General features: G+C 40.0%; 3 protein-coding genes across 8 annotated transcripts in view; 2 read left to right on the top strand and 1 right to left on the bottom strand.

Moving 5' to 3' along the window:
* Nucleotides 1-4,425, top strand: part of Bltp3a (bridge-like lipid transfer protein family member 3A) — a 72,959-nt gene extending 68,534 nt beyond the window's left edge. For both annotated transcript variants that reach the window (XM_026383684.2, XM_026383685.2), the window contains one exon: nucleotides 83-4,425. In XM_026383684.2, the coding sequence (XP_026239469.2) occupies nucleotides 83-208 (126 nt within the window). In that variant the 3' untranslated portion in view covers nucleotides 209-4,425. The remainder of the gene's footprint in view (nucleotides 1-82) is intronic.
* A 342-nt stretch (nucleotides 4,426-4,767) lies between these two features.
* Nucleotides 4,768-17,517, bottom strand: Taf11 (TATA-box binding protein associated factor 11). Its single transcript, XM_026383557.2, has 5 exons — nucleotides 17,277-17,517; nucleotides 9,762-9,910; nucleotides 6,570-6,657; nucleotides 6,139-6,235; nucleotides 4,768-5,488 (listed from the first exon to the last, which is right to left on the bottom strand). The coding sequence occupies exons 1-5, from the start codon at nucleotides 17,445-17,447 to the stop codon at nucleotides 5,358-5,360; spliced, it is 636 nt and encodes a 211-aa protein (XP_026239342.1). The 5' UTR covers nucleotides 17,448-17,517; the 3' UTR covers nucleotides 4,768-5,357.
* Nucleotides 17,518-18,883: 1,366 nt separating this feature from the next.
* The window catches only part of Anks1a (ankyrin repeat and sterile alpha motif domain containing 1A), a 179,948-nt gene continuing 177,889 nt past the window's right edge, over nucleotides 18,884-20,942 (top strand). For all 5 annotated transcript variants that reach the window (XM_077802233.1, XM_026383384.2, XM_026383387.2 and 2 more), the window contains exon 1: nucleotides 18,884-19,074. In XM_077802233.1, coding sequence (XP_077658359.1) covers nucleotides 18,884-19,074 — 191 coding nt within the window. The remainder of the gene's footprint in view (nucleotides 19,075-20,942) is intronic.

The raw sequence follows: 20,942 nt of genomic DNA, 5'->3' as shown, positions 1-20,942 counted from the left end.
TCCTTCCTGTTCTCTTTACTGGCTATTATTGCAAGGTGATATTACCATGTTCATTAACTGTGAACTGCTTATTATTCCTCAGGTGAATGAACTGCCTACCCTACAAAAAGAACTTATAGAAACTAAACAAGCATTGGCCAGTGCTAACCAGGATAAAGAGAAACTTCTTCAGGAGATTAGGAAATATAACCCCCTCTTTGAGCTCTGATAGCAGAGGCTCAGCCGTCTGTGCCAAGGAGAGAAGAGATCACCAGCAGTAGCACCACCTGGGACAGAGGGCGTCTTCCAGCACTGGAATGATCCGCTGAGGATGCAGGAGGGACCGGGTGTACTCAGTGCACGCCTCCTGGGTGCACTTTCCGCTAGCTTTTCTAGCTTGGATAGAGGATAGGGCAAAGCTTGACTGCATCCCAGGAAACTGGGGTCGCTTTGTACATGGCTCAAGCATCATTTGTTGCCTGTATAAAGCTAAAGCCTTTTGGCCTTCTGCACACTAGGTGGAATCTTCTCCACATGGTAGGGCCATTTCACTTCTTGGTTTCATGGTGGAGATTTTTGCTTCCTTCACAGCCTGTCTGAACAATTGAAAGTACCCATTTCCTCAGCCACCCACAGACCCACCAAAGATCTCGTGTCCCAGAGCTTCCTGCAGCAGACCTGAAAAGTTGTTGACCAGAACTTTATAGTGGAAGAGAACAGGAAATAGCTCAGCAAGGGGAGGGTGGGTAGAGAGGCACAAGAATAAGGGAGACCCGGACTCTGCCTGCTTTGGAATGGGAATCAGGCTCAGATCATCTTGGCAGATGTTACAATCAGATTTTTCAGGGTCAAGCTTCCTTTTGTTGTAATTTCATCATTGTGATGCTGTGGAAGAAAGTAAACAGCAGTTGTGACTAAGCCATATCATCTTTACTTTCTGTAACATAATTTATTTGAAATTTAAATCAAGAAAAAAATGTTCACTCTGAGCTAGGGTGAGGGCAGGATGAGGTACGGTCAACACGGGAGCCCTCTAGGCTCCTGAGCCCTCCAGGCTCCTGCCCTTCTTCTGCAGTTGCACCTGAGAAGTCAACTCCTCTGTCTTCCTGAGGTTCATGGTAATCTTCTTTCCCAGCATCCTGATTTTGCTCACCTGAGCACTTGGTCATTTGGGAACTGAAAATGTGTTTAAATCTTAATTAACATAAACATCTCAACCTGTTGCCTCTCACTCCCCTCTATTACTATGGCTTTTAAAAATCATGTAATTTTGATGTAAGTAAAAAACAACAGAAGCAGCAGCAGCAAAACCCCCCTTCAATATATCTGGATTTCCCTTTCCTAATTCTTCAAAACTCTGCCTTCATCCATACCTCTGTGGTATGGTTTAGGCTGTGTCGATTTGGCAGAAGGTATCAGCTAACTCACCTTGATTTAACAAGTTGGTAAAATAGTGAAGTAGTGATATCACTGAAGTCTTAATTGAACATAACCTATTGGAAGAGAAGTAAATGGTTTCTTTTATAGGAAATCATGCTTGATTTATATACTCTGGTTTTTTGAGGATAAAAAGAAACATGGGAACAAGATCTAATTTGTTGAGACTTTTAAGGACTTTAGTTAAATTTCTCCACTAAGGCAAATTTTAAAATATCAGTTACTATCAGATTGTGGGAATTTGTCATTCTTGGGACACAAATTAAAGACTTGGGACTAAAGAAACATTTTTCTGGAGAGAATGTTAGCAGGGGAAGTTTCCTAAGGGTTAGTGATTGGTTCAGTGTTAAGATTCTTATAAATGACCCAAATGTAGGTCTTGACAATGCAATAAAATGTTGCCGCTTCCATACGATAAAAGGTAGACCAGAAGAGATGGAGACAGATGACATCAAACCCTCACAAAGTCATGGACAGATCACAACTAGCAGGGCTGTGAATACTCAAAAAAGTGTCAAGTGAGGTTTGGCACAGTCAGTGTGAGGGAATGGGTTTCTGAAGAATGCTCAGTTGATGGGGCTGTGAGCTCAGGAACGCCAGCAAAGCACTGCTGAGTGGGGGATCAATGTGCTACACTGGCCCGAGCCTAGCTCCTCAGCATGACCACGAAGGGGTGCAAACACCACTGTACCTCATACAGACTGTGGGTACATCTTAAATGATCTGTGTATCTCTAGAGATCTTATTTATCAAGTATATGGTGAAGGGAGGAAAGGTCCAGAGAATAGCAAAAATATTCTGTGTGACACATCTTTTAAGATGTGAACTGTGTTCAACAAGAACGAAAACAGAGTGTTTGGTCACATTTCCAGGCGGGAGCAAGGATCCAGTCCTGAAATTCTAGCTTTAAGGCTCTGCCTCATCACCTTGGTTAAAAGAATTGGGAAACCTGATTGTTTTAAGAAGAGTCACCTGCAGAATCTAAGTGTGAATGCAGAAGGCTTAAAAGGAATCCCTGTACGATTGTCCCCAAAAGGGAATGATGTGAAACTGGGGCTGTTTGGTGATCAACAACTGAGAGGTGACATCCCTCCTCAAAGTCCTGGTAGTGCTTCTTTCAAGGGCAGGACGTTGAGCTGAGTAGATCACTAGTCCTCTCAAGTGTGCATTTCTGATGTTCTTGGAGAAAAGTAGAGGGATGAGATTCAGTAGCCAGAAAATAGAATTATTCAACCTCAGGCTCCCCTGAAGTCATTTAAAATCACATTCTGATTCTCTTTCTCTGCTTCCTGCCTTGCCCTCCATATTCCTCTGGCATCCCTCCATGCAAAGATGTGTCTAGTAGGCATTGCTTGGTATGCCTTAAACTTAAAGTAGGAACACATCCAGCAAGTACCAAGGCTGACCTCTTAATGGCCAGAGCTGTGTGTTTTCTGGGTTCTCTGAAGGAGTCTGGAATTCTTGTCCATGTGACAAATGGAGTCTTAGAATTTCTGACTTTTCTTATGTGGCAGCTTGGGCCATTGTCTTGAAATTACCCCTCAGGAAAATGTGGTAGGATTCATTATTCGTTGGAATTTTAGTAAAAATTATCTTGTTTAACTTTATACTCTTATTCATTGGGTGATGATAACCTTTTCATAATGAAGTATGAACTAGTGGTAATCTTCAGAATAAGTTCAAAAGAAAATAACAAGGAAAAAGTAGTGTCAGCCCTTTTGAACTGTTTATGCTTTCTGCTTTGGAACTGCAAGACTGAACCAGAAATAATAGTACCTCAAGAAAATGTCGGGAGGATAGCACCACCGTCCCTCAGTGGCTTTAGCTACTGCACATCATCATTTCAGCTGTGGAACAACTATATTATCTGTGATCATCAAGATTTCTTGTTTACATGCAGGAACTGGGGATAAGCTTTAGGGCACACAGACTAGAGTGTAAATCCTCTTCACTGGGCTGCAGGGATGGTTGGCAATCTCAAATTGTTTTCAACTCACTGGAATAATTAACTTAGTTTTGATTTTAAGATAGGAGTGGTTCTATTCACGTGATGGCTGCTTTTTGCTGTATATTTCATTTGACCTTCATTGTGCCATGGCCTCAACCTTTGTGTCTCCTTTTCCATGGTTCTGAAAGCATGGTATCTATGTGGAATATACAAGGGATAACCCTCCCCCAACATACCCCATAACTTAAATGCTTCCACTTAACTAATGCACACTAATTCTTCCTTAGGGGGAAACAGAGTGGTAGAAGATAGTTTGAAGTATTGTCAGATGGGAACTTTCCATTTCAAACCTTTACACTAGGGATTTTCCCCCCATTAACTGTTTCAGAGACTCGGGTGTGATGTACCATCCTTTCAGAGACTAGGGCCTTCTGCCTCATTGCTCCCCCAGCCAGAACAGGAATATTCCATTCATTTCTGGGTAGGATAGCACAGTAGATATTATGGAAAGTATTTTGTTTCCTGTGGCACTAGGGGAAACACTCGGACAACCTGCAACAGTGAGGCCTTGTTAAATGGCCGGACTTTGATTTTCCTTACTTGTTATTTATCGTTTCAGCTTATCCAATATCTCTAATAATGGTGATAGGTAAAGTTCCTATAACTGTTTTAAAAAATTTTCCTGTTAGAGTGGAAAGACGTCATTTTACTCACTTTATTCATTTTTAGTCAAGATTTAGCCTGACTTGTAGCATTTCTTTGTGAAGAAATGTCTTCACTGGCTAAGTATGTGCTTAAAGCCGTGAGTTTTTAAATGTAAGATACTAAAAGTCAGATGTGTCCCAGTTCATAAGTTCAAGCTGTTTCCCCCACGCAGGGTGCTAAACAGAATTGGAATCTTAAAGTCATGCTCAGGAAAGCTTTGAAAGACAACAGCCTCAAAATCCTTCTCCCTATGCCACTGAACGGTAGATGTAAAGAATTCTGGGGGATTGCCAAGTACATACAGTGGCCTTATTACAGCTAATCACTGTCAAGGAAAGGTCACTCGCTCCATTCCCCTCTGTTTGAGGAAAACAATGAGAATGTATGCAACAAACTGGAACCTGGTCAGTATTGGGAAATTTTAATGTTGCAACATCTAATCAAACCCTGAGTGTACTGGTTCTGTGAACCATCTGGAAAAAAAAAGGCATATTAAACTTATTAAACGATATTGTTTGTGGCATACCTGTTTATAGGAGTCTGATTCACATGGGCTTTCTTACATGTTTTTTTTTTTTAACAGTGTTTGAAGTATTCTTGCATGATTTAAAAATTATACTGGTTCTAATAGAAAATGGAAAGGGCTCACAGATTTTCACAAAAAAGTCAAGACCAGTTTTATTTGGACACCAAAAAAAAAAAAAAAGTGATGAACTTATTCCCATTCCAATCAGCTTCATACAAAATGAATACACACACAGCAAGTTGAAAAAATTTAATGATCACTCACCAAAATCCACAGGAGAATCTTAAATATTAACAAGCACAAATTATTCCACTACTCCTGTTATCACTGTGTCCTTCACAGTAGAGAATTGTAAGTCAAAAGTTTCGGTTGTTTCATCTACTTAAAACCAGACATAAGCCAAGTCTCAGCAAATTTAGGCTTCAATGTGAAACCATCAAAGTTCTCTTGGAAAGGTTTTCTCTCTCTGAAAGCAGCTCCCCTTTCCAGAAGATGCAGAAGGCTCATACACTTCTCTTCCAACTAGCCAAGAGACAGTTAAATACCTCAAAATGCTGTAGGAGGTTCCAAAATTTAGTCAAGGCAAGTATGAAGCAGGCCACATGCCTTCTAGGTGTGACAAAAACAAGATGGGAGAAAGACATTAAAATCATCATGGATTCCTTGGAGGACAGATACCAAAGCACCAGGGCTGAAAGTCTCACATAACAGGAAGTCTGGAACCAGTACTCCTGTCCGTAATTGGCTTTTCCAGGCTTTGGTCTAGAAGAAGATAATTTTTTTGTGCTTCGAGTTGGGGATTTGCCCCTTTGACTTTAACCTCCGAACTGCCTCCCTCATGTGTTTGGGTTGTAGTGGTGGCATTTCTCCCCACTTCTCACACACATCCAGCGCTAAAAAGGGAAAGGGGAAAGCTTCATTATCACACGAGAACTTACTCATTCACCACATAATCCTCCAGAGTCTTTAATTCCTGGTAACCCTTCTTAGGCTTACTAACATTTTCCATTCTGAAGAGAATGCGACCAAGTGTATCATGTTCCTTTAGTATAATGTCCCATACTGAGCTTTATCATTGGCAACCATTTAAAACATCTCCTGCTTAAAGAAAGATGTCATGAGCTAGAGATGAGCAATGGGAAGTAGCCAGGTTTTTAGCTTGATAGAAAAGAGCAGTTCCCAGGGGTGACAAAATCAGGGATAACTTGCCACGCTACACTGCTCAGTTCTGGTGACTGCTCTTTTTGTATATTTTTGGCAGCAGAAACGAGGTCTGCATGTGAATAATACAACATCTGCTTCTGTCACCCTGGGTTAAGAACAGGAATCAGGGAGAGGGGTTTCCTCGATGATTCCTTGACCCCTAGTATTTAAATTTTTAAGAAAGAGTGGTCAAGCCCTACTGAATATAAGGCTTCCAGTGTAGTGAACTTCCAATGCAAATTAACTCCCACGGGTACTTTGGTAAGTTCCTCAGTGTAAATGTTCTTGAAAATAAGACTAACACAGGTACAGTCCTGTACATGTAACCAACACTACTCACCTTCTTCAACCACCTCCCCGACGAAAACCTTGGAAATACCAGACATAGCAATAACAACATTCTGGGACACAGAGGTGCCAGTGATGGACTGGATCAGCTTAAAAAAAGGACAAAGACTAATTAAGATAGTCAAGGACTGGCTTTGGAATACAGTACCAATAAAAAACAGCTCTATACTGAAAAAGTGTTTACTAAAGGTGGCATGCTAAAATTGAGACAAAAGATTCATGTATGTTATGACTTGCTCTCTATGCTCCCTGGCTTACAAAACTGGAACTGATCACATAATTGAAGGGTATGTTATTTTTAATTTCCTGCCTAATTAATCCACCAGTTTGCTTAATATGTTGCTTCAAAATGCTGAGGGTCATAGCTATTGAGCCTGGTTTTGTTTTGACGTGTGGAGATGAAGGGTGGTGGTTCATCCTTACCCTTTTAATGGCCGCCTTAGGGAAAGCTGACCGGCGATACATTTCATATCGGTTCAGCTGCTCCTCAGAAAAGGAAGAAACCAGGATTCTAGACAAAGATTCAAGTAATTAAATTGGCTACTAAGAATGAATGCTGAAGATATTAAATCAATAAAAACGAATCTCTCCATTATGTTAAACAAAATAAGCCAAACTCAAAAAGTCAAGGGTTTTATGTTTTTTCTCCTGTGTGGAAGCTACAGAGGGAAAAGAAAAAGAAAGATAGGGGTGGGAGGAGGGAATCTCATAAAAATCAAAGGGAGGTCAGTAAGGAAAGGGACCAGAGGTGGGAGGTAGGGGGAAGTGCTGGGGAGTGATATTGGCCCAATTATGTTTTTACATTGTGTACATGTATGAATATGTGAATAACAAATCCCATCATGATGTACAACTATAAAGCACCACTAAAAATCTAGGAACAAAAAACAAGTTTTGGACATGAAAAAATAAATTCTCAAGGAGTCAATGGCATTAGTTTTGGTACTTATAAAAAACAGAATTAAAACATTTCTATTACTAAGGAACTTGACAAAGTGTGAAACAATCTCGTTTTAAACTTAATGATGTAGGATCACTGTCTCATACTAGATATATGGTGATTTCAGCTTTAGACTCTCTAATTCCACTTTACAGCATTTCACATTGATGGTAAATATTTAATGTATAAACTCATATTCAAACCAGTATTTTCAACACTAACTGATTTACAATAATTTTTTTTTTTAATACTGGGGACTGAACTCAGGGGGCCCTTTACCACTGAGCTATATCTCAACCCCTTCTTATTTATTTATTCATTTTTTAATTTAAATCCTTTTAAAATTATTTATTTATTTTCCCTTCATATTTATTTTTGAGACAGCCTTGCTCAGTTGTCTAGGCTGGTCTCAAACTTGCAATCCTCCTGACTTAGCCTCCAGAGCAGCTGGGATTACAGGCACATACTGCCATACCCAGTTTAGGAGAAAAATATTTACAAAATATTAGAAAGCAATTAATACTCTTAATACATAAATGGCCAAATCAATTTTAGGAAATGAACAGGAAGTTTACAAAAATATCATAGGCTAATTAATATGGAGAAAAAAATATCCTTCAATATTAACTAAGGAAATTAAAAATGATAAAACATTTTTTTTATTTTTTAAATTTATTATTACTATTAGTATTGGTACTGAGAATTGAACCCAGGGTCACTTAACCACTGAGCCACATCCCCAGCTCCTCACCCCATTTTTTAATTTTTATTTTGAGACGGGGTCTCACCAAATTACTTAGGGCTTTGCTAAGTTGCTGAGTTTGGCTTTGAACTCTTGATCCTCCTGTCTCAGCTTCCCAAATCACTGAGATTACAGGTCTGTGCCATTGCTCCTGGCAAGAAAACATTTTTTTTTTTTTTTTGGAGGGTGAGTACCAGGTATTGAAATCAGGGGGACTCAACCACTAAGCCACATCCCCAGCTCTATATTGTATTTTATTTAGAGATAGGGTCTCACTGAGTTGTTTAGTGCCTCACTTTTGCTGAGGCTGGCTTTGAACTCATGATTCTCCTCTCTCAGCCTCCTGAACTGCTGAGATTATAGGTGTGTGCCACTGCGCCCAGCAAGAAAACATTTTTTAAAAATTTGAAAATATGTATGGAAAGTCTGAAAAATTTTCATATGTTTGAACTATCAATTATACTTTTAGGAGTTTATCTTAGAGAGTAATAGAAAAATATGCAACAATGTGTCCAAGGATACATCACAGTGTTGTCAAAAGGAAAAAAAAAATAACCCAAACAAAATGATTACAAGAATTGGTTAAATTATGATTCATCCACACAATGGAATAGAATTCAACTATTAAAAATGATAACACATGATAGGTGTGATGGTGCATGCCTGTAATCCCAGCTACTCGAGAGGCTGAGGCAGGAGGATTGCAAATTTGAGACCAGTCTGGGCAATTTAGTGAGACCTTGCCTCAAAATAAAAAACTAAAAAAGCATAGCTCAGTGGTAGAGTTTTCCTATGTTCAATCCCTAGTATGTCAAAAAAAAAAAAAAAGATGATTTATGGGCATAATTACTGACATAAAAATATTGAGCTCTACCAGTCAAATATCTGAAACATATATGCACAAATATTAAACCCAAGATTGTGTATGCTTAGAATAAACCCTGGGTGGTAGGCTTATGGGCACTTTTTTCTGTTTTTGTATTTTCTGATTTATTTACAATGAGCTCATACTATTTCAGTCAGAAACTATAGATTTTTTTATACTAGGGATTAAAGTCAGGGGAGCTTTACCACTGAGCTACATCCTCAGCCCATTTTATTTTTTGAGATAAGATTCCACTAAATTGCTTAGGGCCCTGCTAAGTTGCTGAGGCTGGCCTCAAACTTGCAACCTTCAGCTTCCAGAGTAGCTGAGATTATAGGCACATACCACCATGCCTGGCTATAATAGTTCTTTTTTTTTTTTTTTTGGTACCAGGAATTGATCCCAGAGGTAGTTAATCACTGAGCCACATCCCCAACATTTTTTTATATTTTATTTAGAGATAGTGTCTTGCTGAGTTGCTTAGGGCCTTGCTAAATTGCTGAGGCTGGCTTTGAACTCAGATCCTCCTGCCTCAGCCTTCCAAGACACTGGGATTATAGGCATGAGCTACAGCTCTCAGCTATAATAGTTTTTTGAAGAAAATTATAAGCTACATGTTTTCATTACTGACATGAAAAACATTCACCATTTATAATGTGAATTTATGGCTCAGTGGGAGAGGGCTTTCTAGCATGAATGAAGTACTGGATTTGATCCCCGGGACCACATAAAAATAAAAACAAAATAAAGTTTGTGTCCATCTACAACTAAAAAATAAATAAGTAAATTTAAAAAACCCATCATAGTATTTGTGTTTGAAAAATAAATTATTTAATTTTATTTATGGAATATATATAGGAAATATAGCATACATATCATAATATTAGCAGTATATATCTCATGGTGGTAAGAAAATATTTTTTCATTTTATTTATATTTTCTATAATACATTAATTGCCTTTTTAAAAATCTAAAAAAGGAAAAAAACATTTTTAAAGGCCAAAAAATTATTAAATTTGTGTGGTCATGTTAGAGCCTTGAAATGGAAATGGTTGGAAAGGGACTTACTGCATCTTTTGAATCTCATCTTCATCCACTTTCTGCTTCTTCTCTTTCTTTTCTTTGGTATCTATTTTCAATTTTTTGGCTGTAGGAGTAAGTAATGATGAGTCTTCCCTTTCAACTGCTGTTAAATCTGAAATGTCCTGACTCTTCAGCTGGGAAGACAAGAGAAACCCTATTATATATTTGGCCTACTTTGCAGGCTTGGGCAAGGTTAAAACACATTACAACAACAAATCCATTTATTGAGTAGTTTTTTTGGTTCTAGGCACTGACTGTACCATCAGGAGTAAAATACAATATATTTCCTAAAGAAAGATTATAGACCAGCTGTGAAAGAGAACTAGCTAAATAATCCAGTTTTCCAGTTTAGCTATAATCATAGCTCAATACCTGTTTATGAAATGTCAAAGATCAAAACAACCACTCTCTCCTGGGCCCCCTCTTCTGACCTTGTTCTTTTAAGGGGATGTCAGCAAAGTCCTCCCCATCCAGCTAGCAATTTTGTCTCTAGAGCTACATATCTCCTTACTGCTAATGATTCCACATGAAAAAAAAAAAAAAAAGGTCTCTTGTCATCAAAACAATGTTTCTTTCAATTTGGAACTTTCAATGAGATTCTCCTCCACGTAGTATTCTTTTCTTCCTATCTTCAGTCCCATATCATGCAAATATATTTCCCCTTACTAGAAAAAAAATTTTTTCTTTCCCCCCTTTTTATTGGTACATTATCGTTGTACATAATCATGGGATTTGTTACATATTCATACATACACACAATATCACAATACAATTTGGCCGATATCACTCTCTAGCACTTCTTTCCTTCCCTCCTGCCTTCCACCCCAAACTTCCTCTACTGATCCCCCTTTGATTTTCATGAGATCCCCATCCTCCCCACTTTGTTTTCCTTTTCCCTCTGTAGCTTCCACATATGAGAGAAAACATTTGACCCTAGACTTTCTGAGTTGGCTTATTTTGCTTAACATATGGCTGTCTAGTTCCATGAATTTCCCTATAAATGACATAATTTCATTTTTATTAATGGCTGAATAAAACTCCACTGTAGATATACATCACATTTTCTTTATCTGTTCATTTATTGAAGAACACCTAAGCTGGTTCCATAGTTTGGCTACTGTGGATTGGGCTGTTATAAACCCAGGTATGCATGTATCCACAGTGTGCTGACTTTAAATTCTTTAGGATAAATACCACGGAATGGTGTATCTGGGTCACATGGTGGTTCCATGCCTAATCTTTTTTGGAATCTCCATACTGATTTCTATAGTGGTTGTTCTAATTTATAGTCCAACCAGCTGTGTAAAAGTACACCTTTTTCTCCACATCCTTTCCTGTATTTATTATTATTTGTATTTTTGATGACTGCCATTCTGTCTGATGTGAGATGAAATCTCAGTGTAGTTTTGATTGCATTTCCCTAATTGCTAATGATGCTGAACATTTTTCATGCATTTGTTGTCCATTTGTATTTCTTCCTTTGAGAAGTGTTTAATTCATTTGCCCATTATTAAATGGTTTATTTATTTGTGTGTGTGATGTAAAGTTTTTTGAGCTCTCTATATTATTAATCCTCTGTCAGAACAGTAGCTAGGAAAGATTTTTTTCCCCCATTCTGTAGATTCTCTCTTCACATTCCTAATTGTTTCCTTGCTGCATAGAAGCTTTTAAATTTTATCCCATCCCATGTATTAACTCTTGGCATTATTTCCTGAGCTTTAGGGGTCTTGTTGAGAAAGTCACTGTCTGTCCCTATGTATTGTAGAATTGATCTTACATTTTCTTCTCGGAGTTGCATAGTTTCTGGTCTAATTCCTAGGTCTTTGATCCATTTTGAGTTGATTTTTTTGCAGAGTGAGAGATGAGTCTAGTTTCATTCTTCCTCATATGGCTAGTAAGTTTTTCTAGCACCATTTCTTTAAAAGGCTGTCTTTTTTCCAGTGTATGTTTCTGGCACTTTAATCAAGAATCAGATGTCTGCATCTGTGTGGGTTTGTCTCTATGTCTTCTATTCTGTACCACTGGTCTATATGTCTGTTTTTTAATCTAATACCATACAATTTTGTTACCATAGCTCTGTAGTATAATTTGAAATCAGGTATAGTGATGCTTCCAGCATTGCTTTATTCATTTATTTATTTTTAAATTTTTCTTTTTAGATGTTGATGGACCTTTATTTTATTCATTTATTTATATGTGGTGCTGAGAATCGAACCCAGTGCCTCACACATGCTAGGCAAGTGCTCTACCACTGAGCCACAGCTCTAGCCCCCAGCATTGCTTTTTTGACAAAGAATGCTTTAGCTATTCTTGGTCTTTTGTGTTCTTACAAATGAAATCAGGAGTGTTTTTTTCTAGTTCTGTGAAGAAGTCATTGGTATATCCAGGAGAATTGCATTGAATCTGCATATTGCTTTTGGTAGTACGGTCATTTAAACAATATTAATTCTGCCTATTTATGAACATGGGAAGTCTTTCCACCTTCTGAGGGCTTCAATTTCTTTCTTCAATGTTCTATAGTTTTCATTGTGGAGGTCTTTCACTTCATTGGTTAGATTTATTCCCAGGGTTTTTTTTTTTTTTAAGCTGTTTAAATGGAATTGTTTCCTAATTTCTTTCTCAGAAAATTCATTGTTGGCATATAGGAAAGCTATGGATATTTGTATGTTTATTTTGTAACATGTAGGCCAGTGGTACAGAATACAAGACACAGAGACAAACCTATACATCTATAGTCATCTGATCCTCGACAAAGGTGCCAAAACATACATTAGAGAAAACAGCCTTTTTAACAATTGGTGCTGAGAAAACTAATTATTTGTTTATTAGCTCTAACAGTCTTTTGGTGGATTTTTTCTGGACTAAGTATAGGATCATATCGTTTGCAAACAGTGACAATTTGACTACTTCCTTTCCTATTTTTATTCCTTTTATTTCCTTCTCTTGCCTAATTGTGCAGGTTAGAATTTCTAGCACTATATTAAATAGGAGTGGTGAGAGTAGACATTCTTGACTTGTTCTAGATTTTAAAGGAAATGCTTTTTTAGCTTTTTCCCATTTATTATAAGATTGGTTTTGGGCTTTTCACATATAGCCTCTATAATGTTGAGGTAGGTTCCTTCTATTCATTATTTTTTTTAATGCTTTATCATGAAATGAGTGCTGAATTTTGTCTATCAAGATGATACAGAGATGTCCTTTGATAATGTCTTTAATTCTATTTATGTGATGAATTACATTTATTGATTTGCATATGTTAAACCATCTTTGCATCTGGAATAAAACCAACTTAGTCATGATGTACAGTCTTCTTAATATGTTGTTGAATGCAATTTGCTAATATTTTATTAACTATTAAGGTCATAAGAGATATTAGTCTGTAGTTTTCTTTCCTTGATGTGCCTTATATGGTTTTGGTATAAGTGTTATACTGGCTTCACAGAATATATTTGGAAGTGTTTCATCCCTTTCTATTTTATGGAAAAATTTGAGAAGCATTGGCATTAGGTATTGTTTAAAGGCCTGATACAATTCAGCTGAGAATCCATCTTGTCCTGTGTTTTTCTTTGTTGGAAGAATTTTATTGCTCCTTCTCATCACAAATTATTGGTCTATTTAGGTGTTCTATGTCCTCTTGATTCAATTTTGGCAGATCATATTTGTCTAGAAATGTATCCATTTCTTCTAGGTTTTCCAAATTTTTGGAAAATATTTTCAAGATAGTCCCTAATGATTTGCTGGATTTCTATGATCTGTGGTGATATCTCCATTTTCATCTATAATTTTATTAATTTGAATCTTCTTTTTCTTTTGGTTAGCTTGGCTAACAGCTTATCAATCTTGCTTATCTTTTCAAAGAACCAACTCTTTTCTTCATTGATCCTTTATATTGCTCATTGATCTTGGTTCGTTGATTTTGGATCTCAATTATTTCTTTTCTTCTACTGGTTTGGGAATTGGCTTATTTTTCTTTTTCAAGAGCTTTGAGATGTATCATTAGGTCGTTGATTTGGGATCTTTCTGATTTTTTAATGTAGGAACGCATATCTATCAACTTTCCTCTTAGAACTGCCTTCACAGCATCCCAAAGGTTCTGGCATATTATATCACTATTCTCATTTGTGTCTAAGAATTTTTTTTTTTTTTTTTGTACCAGGGATTGAACTCAGGGGCACTCCACCACTGAGCCACCTCCACAGCCCTATTTTGTATTTTATTTTGTTTTGTTTTATTTTATTGTAGTTGTAGATGGACAGCATGCCTTTATTTTGTTTATTTTTATGTGGTGCTACGAATCAAACCCAGTGTCTCACATGTGCTAGGCAAGGGCTCTGCCACCAAGCCTGTATTTTGTATTTTATTTAGAGACAGGGCTCACCCAGTTGCTTAGCACTTCACTTTTGCTGAGGCTGGCTTTCAACTCACAATACTCCTGCCTCAGCCTCCCAAGCTGCTGGGATTACAGGCGAATGCCACTGTACCTGGCTGAGTCTAAAAATTTTTAAATTTCTTCCCTGACTTCTATCACCCATTCATCATAGAACAAAAAAAATTTAAAGATAGTTTTGTCTGTTATTATGTATATATCTCCCCCATAACCACTTAACATCATGCTTGATGTTTAATAAATTGGCTTAATAAGAACAAAATCAAATCTAAATTTTGTCCCCTCAAACTTAATATGGAATTTTAAGAATACCACAAAACTCTTCAATAAGATTTGTCTCCCTTAAAGAGGAACTCAGATCTAAACTCACAAAATATGGGAGATAGGTGGGCATGAAGTCTGAATCTATTTTTGGTACTAGGGATTGAACCCAGGGGCACTTTACCGCTGAGCTATATCTATACCCCTTTTTATTTTTTATTTTGAGACAAGAGTCTTGCTAAGTTGCTTAGGGCCTTATTAAGTTGTTAAGGCTGGCCTTGAACTTGCAATCCTCCTGCCTCAGCCTCCTGTTGCTGGCATTATAGGCGTGCATCATTGAACCCAGCAAGTTTGCATATCTTTGGTGATCTTCAATTTCTTTCTAATTACTGATTTATACAAGATTTTTTTTTTTTACTCCGTGCCTCAATTTTGACTGTTTATATTTTCCTAAAAAATTATTCATGTTTTCTTGGATTTTTCATATTTACTTGGCTTAAACTCAAAAATTAAATATTCTTTTCCTTTTGGTGGTACTAGAGATCAAACCCAGGGCTTTGGACTTGTTCTGTATCCCTGAGCTACACCCTCAGCTCCTACTTTTTTTTTTTTTTTTAAATTTATTTATTTATTTTTTATTCTTGGCGGACACAACATCTTTGTATGTGGTGCTGAGGATCGAACCCGGGCCGCTCACATGCCAGACGAGCGTGCTACCACTTGAGCCACATCCCCAGCCCCAGCTCCTACTTTTTTTGTTTTTGTTGTTGTTGTTTTGGTACCAGGTATTGAACCCAGGGGTACTTTACCACTGAAGCACATCTCCAGCCCTTTTAAAATATTTTATTCAACTGAGTTCTTAGGGCCTTTCCAAGTTGCTGAAGTTTTGAACTCCTGATCCTCAGCCTCCTGAGCTACTGGAACTACAGACATGTGCCTGTGTACCTGGCTTCCTATGTTTGTTTAAGTGAGAATTCATTAGAATCTATTTTTATCCTTGTTAATTTCTTCCTATACTCTTCTGGTTTATTTTGTATGCTTCTGGTTTTATTTATTTATTTATTTATTTTATGTAACATTTTTTTTTTTTTAAAGAGAGAGTGAGAGAGGAGAGAGAGAGAGAGAATTTTTTTTTTTAATATTTATTTTTTAGTTCTCGGAGGACACAACATCTTTGTTGGTATGTGGTGCTGAGGATCGAACCTGGGCCGCACGCATGCCAGGCGAGCCGCTACCGCTTGAGCCACATCCCCAGCCCCTGCTTCTGGTTTTATGAATTGGGTGCTTATTTTTAAAATATGTAAAGGCTATGAATTTTTTCTAAAGAAGGTTTTGGTTAAATCCCATAGAATGTAGTGTAGTGTTCTGTTTATTTCTTTAACCTAAGGCCTATTTTAAAAATGGCTTAACAATGTTGGGGGGTTAGTGTTTTCTTTTTTGAAGAAGAAAGTTTTTTACTGTTAATTTCAGGCTTTTTGCAATATATTAATAGGATGTGACCTGTTATGATTTCTACTTTTAGGAATTTGTTTTCTAAGGCCTGGCATGGTAGTGCATACCTATAAATCCCAGCTGCTCAGAAGGACGATGAGGCAGGAGGATTCCAAGTTTGAGGTCAGCCTGGACAACTTAGTGAGACCCTGTCTCAAAATAGGGGTGGTGGTGGTATATTTAGAAGCATTACAATTTCATATCTTTTGGGCGTGGGTTTCTCTATATAGTGGACTCTATTAGCCAACTAAGCCAATTATTCAAAATCTTTCTGTCCTTGAGACCTGTTTAAAGCTTCCTTGTTTACGTAGTTTTGGCACATTTTTCTCTTTTTCTATAAGTTCTTACTTTATATATTTGTTGTAACTTTATGTTCTGAAAGTTTATTTCCATCTAATTTAATACTAACTTCCTGATTTCTTAAGTCCTTCCTAATTCTAAGACTCAGAGATTCTACCTCCAGAAATGGAACTCAGAGAATGCTGAGATTCTGATCTTCTGACTGATGCTTAGCTAGGCAATATTGCTGAGCTTCTGGGTGGCACAACTGATTACTCTGGGGTTTTAATGCTGTTGCTAGCCCTGGACATTAGTATCCATGTCACTGATAACAGTTAAATGTCCAAAAGGGTAAGAACATGATTTAACCATTAACTCTTTCAAAACCTCCCTTTTTCCAGGTGGGGTGGACAGAGGCCTGTAAGCCAACAGCCTGGAGAGGTTGAGGTAGGATGAATGCAAGAGGGCACTCTCAGCAACTTAGTTAAGACTCCGTTTCAAAATTACAAAAAAAAAAAAAAAAAAAAAAAAAAAAGGCTGGGGACGGAGGGTGGGGATCAGTGGTTAAGTACCCCTGTGTTCAACCCCCAGTACAAAACAAAACAAAAAAACTAAAACCAAAATCCAAAAAACTCCCTTTAATGGACCTGAGCGACTCTGCCACCTTTAAAGACAAAAACTGCTTAAACAACATCTAAGAGGGACCATATTGTGGTGGAAGGAATGCTCTGAATCTTGGGTTCTAGTTCTTGCACCAAATCTTAGTGTGATATTTGATTCTAGGAAAGGCTATTTGAATTCCCTTACAAGTAGCTTTAAAGGCAGTGATCAAAAATACAAATCCAGTGCTTGGCCTCGAAGCAGCACTAGAGTTCGGTCGTCCTCTCCTACCCACCTCGAGATCGCCGACTTAAGAGTCATGGTGAGTTTTGAGTTCTTCTAGTTTGGCAGGGACTAACCCAGGAAGCAGGGCAAGCTGAATGGACTAGGAAATGTGGGTGCGCGTTACCATATTTCTCTCTTTGTTTCTATACAGTAACATAATCTCGGATTACTTCTCCAGCTTCAACACATGTTCCTACCTCGCCTTCTTCGGCTGCGGCTTCTTTCAAGTCCGCATCTCCGTCTCCATCCGTTTCCTCTGGGATTCCGTCGTTGTCGGTAGTCCCGGGGACACCGGGAGGAACGGTCGTCTCATCTGACTCCCCTGTCTCTCCACCTTTGTCCGCCGGCGACTCTCGGGCATTGTCCATCGCCACCGCGATTGGAGCAGAGATCTCAGAGCTGTCAGGTGCGGCGCTGCACAGTAGGTCAGGAGCTTACTTCCTGCTGTCGCGCTGCGATGACATCACCCCTACAGCTCCTCGGAGGGGTCATTTTGAAGCGCGCGCTAAATGACTTGAAGAGCTTTGGCTTTGTGGTAGTGGGAAGAAGAAAAATAGGAAGTGTGCATTCTCCTCTCTAGAAAACCAGCATTTGTGAGGGAGAGCAGTTTTGTTCACTGAAAGACTCATTTTTTTTCCTTTCCGCATTTCTAATAATATAATGTTAACCCCTTCCTTAGCCTCTCTCCCTCAGAGTAAAGTTAGGGGACGGGGTTAAAACTCAGTTCCGTTACATGTTGGTGTCGGGGAATGCAGCTACCTTTGGCTGGCAAACTTTTAAGCAGGGATTCAGGCTTGTACCTTCCAATTAGACAGTGGCCGCAGGCCTGTATTTACAATTGAATGGTTAGCATTTCCTTTCTGTTTCGCAACCACTTAAGCGGGAGTGGAGATGGGAGAGGGACTAGGAGAGCCGAAGCAGAATTAATCTACTTCACGTATTCACTCCACAACTATTGATCGCTTACTTCGAGTCAGGAACATTGCTGTATCGTGGATCGACAATTTCTACTGAATCACTTTCTTTTTCTTTTTTTCTCCAGCTCAGCAGTAGTAACCAAACTTAAGATCGAGTGCGGTTTCACAAACCTGACTTTCTCTTTTAAAAATTAGTTTGGTTAATTTCTTCAAAACTAGGAAGAAAGCCTACAAAGAGGGAGGTTTCTCTTTTGCAAGTTTCATTTAAATGAATCTTTTCATGGAGTGGCAATGATATTTTTTATTTTAAAAATTTCCTGTCTTCCAACATTGAGATACGAGATGGGCGTTTTATTCACCTGTGTATCATTAGGTCTCCGCATCTACAACATACTTAATGTAGTGTGCTGAATGGACTAGGAAATGTGAGTGCGCGTTACCATATTTCTCTCTTTGTTTCTGTACTGCCTGGACGAATTACCGTATTTCCAGTCCCGTGAGCTCCTGAAACCTTTGGGGGAAGGAGCGCGCTTCTGGAGGCGCGTACAGGTGGGCCCCGTTTGTTCTCTTCCACCTGCTCAGTGGTGCCCGCCTGTGGCGTTGACACTTCGCTCTGCCAGGCGGGTCGCAGAACAGCCAGGTCCACCTGCGCGGGCCCGCGGAGCCCCGCCCAGCTAGGTGGGCAAGGGGGCGGGGCTCGGGGGCGCGGTGACGCGTGACGCCAGATCCGGAAGTGACGCGCTCTCAGGGGGGGAGAGGCGGGGGGGAGGGGGGTGGTGTCCCCGGCCGGTTTGGGGGGTGCGTTGCCCGGAGACGGAAAGTTTGGGAGCCCGTGCAGGCTCGGCGGCGGCCCCGGGGAGGGGGTCCAGGGGGTGGCGGCCCTGGGGATGGGGAAGGAGCAGGAGCTGCTGGAGGCGGCCCGCACCGGGCACCTCCCGGCCGTGGAGAAGCTGCTGTCCGGGAAGCGGCTCTCCTCGGGCTTCGGGGGCGGCGGCGGCGGCGGCTCCGGGGGCGGCGGCGGCGGCGGGGGCGGCGGCGGCCTCGGCTCTTCCAGCCACCCTCTCTCCAGTCTGCTCAGGTGGGTACGCGCCGCGCCGGGCCGACGCCCGGAGACCCGCTCCCCCGCAGGTCTCTTGGGTCCCAGAGAGGTCGTGGCTCCAGGGACCCGGGCGGGGTGGGCTTGCGTCGTGTCCCGGGGCGAGGACCCTCGGGGCCGGGAGCCCGAGGGGGCGCGGGTGCGGGTCCGTGCGGAGCCTGGCTCTCCTGGTTTCGCGTGCTGACCCCGCTGCGAAGAATGGTGGGAGTGCCCAGGTGGCAGCCTCCGCCGCATGGCACAGCCCGGCTTCACCCTTGCCGCTCTAGGTGCCAGCTGTCGTTTCTCACAAAAGCCACCTTAGAGCAGTCATACACAGCTCAAATCTCCCTCGCCTCCTGCAGATACTCGCACGCCTTGCAGAGTCTTGCGGCTCCCCGGAGGAAATTCTGTTGATTTCCTTCTCTTAGGAACTTGGAACCTCCGACCGAGCTCTACGGGACTGGACTTTTGTTTATATTAAAATCGTCCCTGGGTTTACCCCATTCTAAGTGTTCATCTTTGAGCCCCTCTAGTGCTTGAAGCTCAAATTGTAGTTCCTTGTTGTCAACCTCACTGGATTAGTCTAAGCGGCATATGCAGGATTCATTAGGGGGCTTATCCATTAAGAAATATTCAGAAAGTCTTGCTTAGGAAACTGAGAAGTGCTTTAAACTTTCCGAGATCTGTTGAAATAAACACTTGAGTCCGGGACTGCAAGGCTTGAGGGGAAAAGATCACTTTTGTGTGGCTTGGAAGGGGGATTGGAGGTGCTTTGTCAGCGTGAGTAAAATATGTTGGTTCAGCAGTGCTTTCATAGCCTGTTTTCTTTTCCTTCCTTGTTCTTCTGGGGTTTTTAAGAAGTGGAAGTTCATTTAGAAATGGCTTTGGTAGCTTTTGTTCCCCATTAGTTTATGTAACTTCGATTTGTGTGAGCTTGGACCAAAAAAGCCCCAGGCTCTCATAAATCGTTAGGTATTAAGCACGGAGTACCAACCCAGATCTTTACAGGAAGGTTTTTGAAGGCAAGAGTAGAACCCTCCCCAGGAGCTGCCTTTGGAGAATAAAAATATGCTACTGTTGCTGCTGTTTCTCTAGCCCTCAGAACAGTGCTGGATCATAGTAGGTACTCAAGATTTGTTGAATAAATAAAAGTTATCATTTGAAGAACAGTCAATTTATGAATAATCTGGTAGTGTTACTCACTATAATTTTTGGTAGTTTGGAGAACAGAGACATCACTTTGGAATGTGGGGGAGATCAGGGTCTTCTGGAGGAGGGGGAGTTAAGCTGGCCTTGAAGATATGAGGGTTTGTAAGATCAAGTGTGGTGGGAAGGTTCCAAGTGGGGCACACCATGGTCAGAATCAGATATGAGAAAGGAGATTTATTTGGTGCTTGTGGGGCACAACTTCTTACTTGGACTTTTGAGTATTTGGGCCAGATAAAGGTAAATAATAATGACTGGTATACTTCTATCTGAGTGACAAGTGTTTCTTATATTAATACTCCCGTTCTTAGATTAATGCCTGATGACCCAGGGGTGCTCATTAATGTATGTTGAATGTATGTCCTGGGTCTTGAATCCTACCTAGATTCATTGACCCTCTGCAGTTCTGATGTCTGAGAGGTAAGGGAAAGACATGGAGGTTTGGAGGGGCATCTTTCTCTCTGGAGTTGGTGATATTGCATTTGGAGAGTTGCTAGAGCTTAGGGAACATCTTTCTCTCTCTTCAGTACAGGTCGAGTTATTCTTGATGCTTTCATTCAGATACTGTTGAATTTTTTGCTGAGGATTTAGCCACCGTGTAGTTAAGACAAGGAAGCCTGATGAGCGCAGTATTTTTACTTTTGGTCCTCTTTATGGTTTGTCCA

The sequence above is a fragment of the Urocitellus parryii genome, chromosome 8, assembly GCF_045843805.1.
Source record: "Urocitellus parryii isolate mUroPar1 chromosome 8, mUroPar1.hap1, whole genome shotgun sequence".
Classification (NCBI taxonomy): domain Eukaryota; kingdom Metazoa; phylum Chordata; class Mammalia; order Rodentia; family Sciuridae; genus Urocitellus; species Urocitellus parryii.
Note: the sequence above shows the minus strand (reverse complement) of the source record. Positions and strands in the feature narration are given on the sequence as shown.